This window comes from Musa acuminata, chromosome BXJ2-8 (assembly GCF_036884655.1).
Source record: "Musa acuminata AAA Group cultivar baxijiao chromosome BXJ2-8, Cavendish_Baxijiao_AAA, whole genome shotgun sequence".
Classification (NCBI taxonomy): domain Eukaryota; kingdom Viridiplantae; phylum Streptophyta; class Magnoliopsida; order Zingiberales; family Musaceae; genus Musa; species Musa acuminata.
Genome location: NC_088345.1, coordinates 33,993,290 through 34,000,225, shown reverse-complemented (window position 1 = coordinate 34,000,225; position 6,936 = coordinate 33,993,290). Strand labels below are relative to the sequence as shown.

The following is a 6,936-nucleotide window of genomic DNA, read 5'->3' as shown; positions in this document are numbered from 1 at the left end:
TGTCTGTCTAACGGTCCCAGGACAGGCTGCCAGTCTCACCAACCTGTCTTGTTGGGAGGCAGAAGGGAGTGTGACAAGCCACAAATTTGTAACGACCACACATGGATGGGTATCAGAAATTTGTAACGACCACACATGGATGGGTATCAAATTATGGTGTCACTGTATCGAGAGAAAAAAAGTAGTGAACCTGCACTGCTGCTGGAAACATTGTTGCAAGTTGTGATAATAAAGACTTTTACCATTAAAAAAATAGAGAAAGGTGGAAAAATAAATTAGCAAATCAGCAAACACATGGGAGGAATTTTCCAATCAGTCATGCACTAAAAATAAATAATTAAGGGGCCTCACTTTCGCTGGACTTAAGCTTGATCATAGCAAGTTTCGGCAATTTCAGGATCAACATGTAGAATGGACTTCCATGTAGAATGGCATCACACAAAGGACAGATTCGACTAAAGGATTTGCCAAACATATCAAGAGAGCTTGAATAGACTGCTACAAATTACATATCAAGAGAGCTTGAATAGACTGCTACAAATTGCTTTACTACTCGATCTGTGGACTGAACAGTGAACCTCATGATTCTGGGGCTCTTTTTGCTCCCTAACTCTTTTAACTTCTGGGGCATCTGAGACTTTCAAGTACAAGACTTCGATCAATATTTTCCCAGTACATCATCTAAACAACTTTCCCTCTTGTAAGTTGCTGGCAACTTTTTTCACAGATGATCCCCATTAAGATAAGCTTCAAGCCTTAACTGCATCATCCAAATATACCTGTGCAAATATAATAGAGATAAAATAGAAGGAACCGACATACAACAACATGACTTAATTGAGAAGAATGAATCTAGGATAAATTAGAATTCCGAAGATTTTGCAAGACTGAAATATAAGGGCACTATACCAGAAGGCAGAAATAGGAGAAGAGATTTCATGGGGATACATGAGCAGGAACTTGCATACCAATTATATGGAAATCAGAGTAAGACCTCCATCCACAGGAAACGTCATATGACATTCAAGCAAGATAGCGATATAATTTTCTGTCCACTTTATCCCTTTCTAAAAACTCACGTTCAATGAGAGACTCAATTCGCTTTTTTATGACAACAGGGTTTGGCAGGAAGCGAGATTGCAATTGTGATGTGACCTCCGTAACAATGGTGTTATGATCTAATACCCTTCTGGATTTCATAATCCTCACAATTGCAGCTTCAATCTGAGGTTTTCTATCTTCTTCCACTCTTTGGCGAGTCTCCTGCTTCTCCGGCTCTGACTCCTTCTGTGCTGCCACAGTTCCTATCTTCACCTTGATAAACTTGCTTGTAAATTTGTCATTGAAGTAGAAAGCATCATCCTCAGCTATATCCTTGCTCATTGGCTCCTTGCGCAGGACATTCTTACCTTTGACACAAGCAAGAGACTGAAGACAACGCTTCAGATCAGAAGGTGGGATTTCTGTGGCCTGTTCGATTTCTCCGTATGTCAACCGATCCACAGAGTTAAATAGCATAAGAATACACATTTGGTAAGTTGAAACATTCAGCTCATGCCTCTGGCCCTTGCCAAAGGTTGCCTTAATATCAGCTGTACCCATATTTGTTTGCCATGTCAATCTACGCCCAGTACGCGTCCCAAGATAATATGTCCGGAACTTCTCACATATGACAAGAATTTCAGCTGGAAGGTTGCAAGGTGCACTAGGCTGTGTTGGCCATGAACCAGTTGTAAGAACTTGCACAGCAAGGGTGGGGCCATCTCCAATCTCAGAATACTGACTAGTATAGAATCCTTGCATAGTATCTACGGAAGTCTTCATGTCTGTAAACATGCCTTCCAATTTAGAGGTGAACTGATACCCACATTCTGTCTTGAGCTTAACAATCATACTCCTCTCTGTATCATCAGAAACAGATTTTCCTGCAAGAAGCCGCTTTGCCAAGTGTTGTTTGTAATATTTCTCAAATACATCCTTCTCCTGCAAGTACCTAAACAACATCATCACTTTGTCCAGGACTACCTCTACATCCTCTTCACTTACCCCTTTAAGCCCCTTACGAAGCTTATCATCAACATAAAGTGATATGAATTCAGGAGACCTGTTGTTTAGGTTAATAAAGTATTCAAATGAAGAGTTCAAAGCATTCTGGAATGTCTTATCATTGTTGAATGCTTTGGTTATTATCTTATCATACTTATCCTTCTCATCCAAAAGATTTTGTACAAAGTCCACTGGGTCCTTTAATTTCTCAGGGTCACTTACTAACTGCTTTCCAGTGTCTCGAAGGTGGGAAGTCATCACATCTTTAATAGTTGAAAGCCCATCGGGAACTCGGCGGAATAAGTTGTACATTCTGCTTAAGTCTTCATACTTGTCATCTACAAGCATACTCACAAGACCAGAATTCTCCATGTGGACCAGCCTCTGCATGTGGTTGGCAATCATCTCTCCCTCCACGACACTAGTTATTTTCACTTCACTTTTTACATCTAAGTAGTGTGAGACCCTCTCTATCTCTTCACCAAGACGTCTCTCAGCTTTCCTGAGGTACTCACCACAATCACAGCACTCAATTAGTTGTTGAGATTCTACACTGTAAAAGCTAGCTGAGACCTCTAGAAATGGTTTCTCAAAATCTTCTTGATACACAGAAGATCCGAGATCCATTAGCATTTTTGTTATATTCCTCATCAACCCTCTATTTATTACCTCGCCTGTTCTCTCCCTATGTATGAGGTCAAGGAGCATATCCAGTAGCCTAGACTGGATTTTGCTGGAATGGATGATATTATCCCTCCAGAGATTAAGACCAAGCTCATGAACAGGTGTCTTGTGACTACTGTGAACAAATGTCCTATCCATGTACATCAGTATGTCTCGGATCATCTGTAATGCCTTGTTGTGGTCTCCCCATTTTACATTAAGCTCCTCTAAAAAGAAACCTCCCTGAGCAGATTCTATTGATCTTGCAATTTCTTTTAGATGTCCTGTCATAGTGTTCACAAGTCCAGTGTAAAGCTTTTCCCCATACTTGTGCAGAACCATATTGTAAGCATTCCTAACCATAGGAGAAACTAAAATATCAAAGATTTGTGTTTTAACACAAAAATTGCAATCAGAAAGGCAATTTGAAAATGGAATAAGAAAAAACTCTATCGACTTCATATACTTGCAAATGTATAAATCAGAAAATAGCCAAAACAGAATCAAGAAATGATGTCAGAGGGAAAACATGATCTTTTTAGTAAATATGGTTTACCCAAGAAACATAAGTGTTTCACACCCACAGCAGCAAATAAGTCAATGTAAAAATGAGAATTTTCAAGATTTCTTGCCACCAGAAGGAAATGGTAGATGCAATTTTAATCTTAGACCAACAGCATCTTACGTCAAAAATGATTAGAAACGAATAATATTATAAAACTCTCAGCCAGTCTAACAATGAGATGGTTGATGAATAGATGAATGAACTTCAGTCACCTTTAAACAAATTAGCATAGAGACTAATCCATGCCTAGAAATTTAGACCATCATATAAAATCCAAATATTCAAGGCAGATTTATAATCTTCAGTTGGCTCAGTAGCTTGAGGGTGAGCATCCTCTTAACAGCCTAGCTTTACTAGTCATATTGACAGTGATGATTTTCAGTTGTCTCAGCAGCATGATGGTGAGCATCCTCTACTCCCTAGCTTTACAGGTCATATTGACATGTACAAGGGGGAAAACAAATCAAAACAAAAGTTGCAATCCACTTCAATCAGCAACACAACAAACATGTCAAAATGACCACAGATATCATTTAGTAACTTATTTCCACATCATTTTTCATATCCCAAAGTTTGAAGGACAAAGATCAGTTCTAAAATCAGAAAAAATAGAATGATAAGATGTGACTCGAGAAATCAACATTAAGAATAAAGTATAATACCGATCTCAAGAGAAAAAAAGAAAAGAAAAGTGACACCCGACAACCTTACTATTTGAAAGAATCTACGAACCTTGTATATACACACAATTGAAAATAGAAGCTAAAACTTTATGAAATTTATGAGGGCCATGAAACAAAACAAGTTTAAGACTGTTAAACAATAAAACATCTTGTCTATTAAATGATAGTAGAAAAAACAAAAATAGAAAATCCACTGTTACAAAGTCCATAAAACATGTACAATGTATGATTTTGCCCAATAAATGATTATAAGTACAAACAGTAAGCACACATTATCAATAAGTGGCAATACCACAATATCACAAATCAAAATGAAGGATACAAGATCTAAAGCTTATATTTGAAAGTATTTTTTCACCATAAGAAAAAAAAAGAAGAGATTTTCAGGCTTGAGGTCCAGCAATCAAAACTTAAAAGGTATAGTTTGATCCCTGTTGTTAATTATATAACTTAAATTAACCTAGAATGTGGAATGTTCTGGGACAAGATACGGTAAGTATGCCAATTAGTTTGGTCTTGGTTGGAACATTGAGAGAAATAGAGGTGAGGACATAGGTCTAGTTATTTGCCATGTTAGATCATAGATTCATTATAATCAATGAAACACGAAAGTCGCTCATTAGAAACTACAAGAAGTAAGGTATCTTGTGCTTGCTAAATTATTAGCTTCTTTTTTACCTAGATAAAGAAATTTCATATGCAAAGATGTGAGAGCTCTACAATTGATGATATGGTTATGGTTGTCAATGTTGTTGATTTGGGCTTTTCATAAATGGATTGTATTTTCATGAAAGGATTGTAGAATACAAATGTGTGATACAAACTTTGTTTACCAAAGGCTAGGAAGACCTATGCCAGGCAAATGGCACTTTTTGTCATGCAGCTGATTGATGCAATGCTCAAGACCCACTGGTGGAACTCTTCTCACACAATCGGTTCTTGATAGGGGCCCCCTCTTGTAGCTCATTAACCACATGAGACATGGTGAACACACCTCATATGGTGCTCCATAGCACCTTTCCTATGTGTATTCCATTCTTTTTATATATCCATGAAAACGTACAGCATTAACAACCTTAGATCTCCCATTTGACCTAAGACACAATTCTATAAGAAAGTTTGTTCATGAAATCCACAGAGTATAACTATCCATGTAACTATCATATAGTGCTACAGCTGGATCAACGTCTGACTAACAAATTCCAAAATCCAAATCTGTCAAAATCATTCTAGTTTAGAAAATTTAGACTGCAATCACCTAGCACTTACCAATCTGCATCCATGCTACGATCAGCCATCCAATGGACCCCAAACATCAGAATAGAATGTCCTAAGTTTTAAAAAGACTTTGGAAGAAGGTCCAGCAACATGTATTAAGATTGGCCAATTTTCAACCAAACCAAGATATGAACATAGAACTTGAAGACCCTAGTTGAACTTAGCTCTGTTATTTAAGAAACAAAGCCATAAAGATCTTGGACTGCTATAGTGGCTCAAAAAAAAAAAACCAGTTGACAAGAATCAAATAGATTCTTATTATAGTGTGAACTAAGATCCAAATGCATGATACTAATGGCAGCCAACAATAACTTTAGAAGTCTGCATGAATTAGAAAATAAAATTCACCAGAACCTAATACGGCTCAAAACAATACATAAACTATAGCTGCACCTAATATGTGTTAAATACTAGACCAAAACTAGATCGACTCAACTTGACCAAACCTAATCCTCAGCTAAATAGTAAATACTGTGCTACATCAGTGAATCAGAATCAACAGCTAATTGTGGTCAGAGCTAGGATGCATCCAAGTAATAAATTAATTGAGGTGTAAGAAATTCTAGATTGTGCAGTCACCATAAATCTGTTGTCTTACTCAAAAATCTTTTGGACAAATTCAGTCATTTAACATGGACTAGCATATCCAAGTAATAAATTAATTATTCGACACCCTTGCCAATCTCGATCTAAAAGCCATTGACCTAAGTGGGATAAATTTGAGGACAAAGAAATTTTTTATTGTTCTCTATTACGTTAAGTGAACTTTCTAATTTGCGAATGAAAAATAAGACAGAAATATCTATAATGCCTTTAACTCATGAATCTGAGGAACATCCAGTTTAAATATCTCACATCAATGTCATTGACGAGAGAAGAGACAGAAGGGGGTACAGTAACGGAAAGTGAAGTCTTGGGAAGAACAAAATCAAGAAGCGAGGCAATGGGTTGCACCTATAGAGCTCCTCGAAGGAGAGGCCGCTGGCGTTGTGGTTGTAAATCTCGTGGATCGCGTGCTCCAACACCCTCCATGTCCTCTCGGCGTAGTTGGGGTCGAGCTCGACCCGGTGCTTGAACGCCTCGATCTTAAAGTTGCGCTTCTTCTGGGCGCTCATCCTTGCCGCCGCGGCCGGACGGAAGTACCGATCCTTTTCTCCAAATCGGGCGACGGAATCGGCACCTTCAGCAGACTCGATCGATCACCGGCGTAGAAACCAAGCAGAAACGGGAACGGCACCGCTCCGATCGCGAGTTAGGGCTTCACGGGAAAGATGGCGAGGGGTTAGGAGGGGAAGAGAGAGAAGGGGGTGGAGGAAAGCAGAGGGAAATGGACGGAAGGTAATGAAGCGGGTCTATTTACTGGCAAAATTGCTAAAAATTCCTGTAAACCAACTAATTTTCATATTTAATCCGCTAAACTTTGATTTAACACATGCCTCGTGATCCAAAAATTTATCTTATACATACTCCTTATCGTTAATCACATTAATTTTTTTTCTATTAGTTAAAACTATAATTAATACTATTTAAAAATATTAGAAATATTTTGATACTTTTATGTATACGATACGAGTTTATTATTATTTAAATCTTCCTTTCGTCATGGATAAAATTGTAAATGGGGTGTTTGACATAATGCTTATGTATGTCCATGTCTTTTGGTTTGTTCATACTTTGCACAGCATGTAAAGGGCTAGCAGT

General features: G+C 37.9%; 1 protein-coding gene across 2 annotated transcripts; it reads right to left on the bottom strand.

The window, feature by feature from the left end:
- Positions 1 to 324: 324 nt before the first annotated feature.
- On the bottom strand, positions 325 to 6,571 carry LOC135619395 (cullin-3A-like). Of its 2 annotated transcripts, none has more exons than XM_065121369.1 (3): positions 6,190 to 6,571; positions 910 to 3,064; positions 325 to 779 (listed from the first exon to the last, which is right to left on the bottom strand). In XM_065121369.1, exons 1-2 carry the CDS (start codon positions 6,348 to 6,350, stop codon positions 1,024 to 1,026), a joined length of 2,202 nt encoding a protein of 733 aa, XP_064977441.1. In that variant the 5' UTR covers positions 6,351 to 6,571; the 3' UTR covers positions 325 to 779; positions 910 to 1,023. The 2 variants fall into 2 exon arrangements, with proteins under 2 accessions (XP_064977441.1, XP_064977440.1); XM_065121368.1 differs by having other exon boundaries at positions 969 to 3,064.
- Positions 6,572 to 6,936: the final 365 nt, after the last annotated feature.

Coding starts and splice junctions, on each gene's coding strand:
- LOC135619395 (XM_065121369.1), bottom strand. CDS start 6,350: ATGAGCGCCCAGAAGAAGCGCAACTTTAAGATCGAGGCGTTCAAGCAC. Junction 3,065..6,189: donor TCCTTCGAGGAGCTCTATAG/GTGCAACCCATT, acceptor TCCTATGGTTAG/GAATGCTTACAATATGGTTC.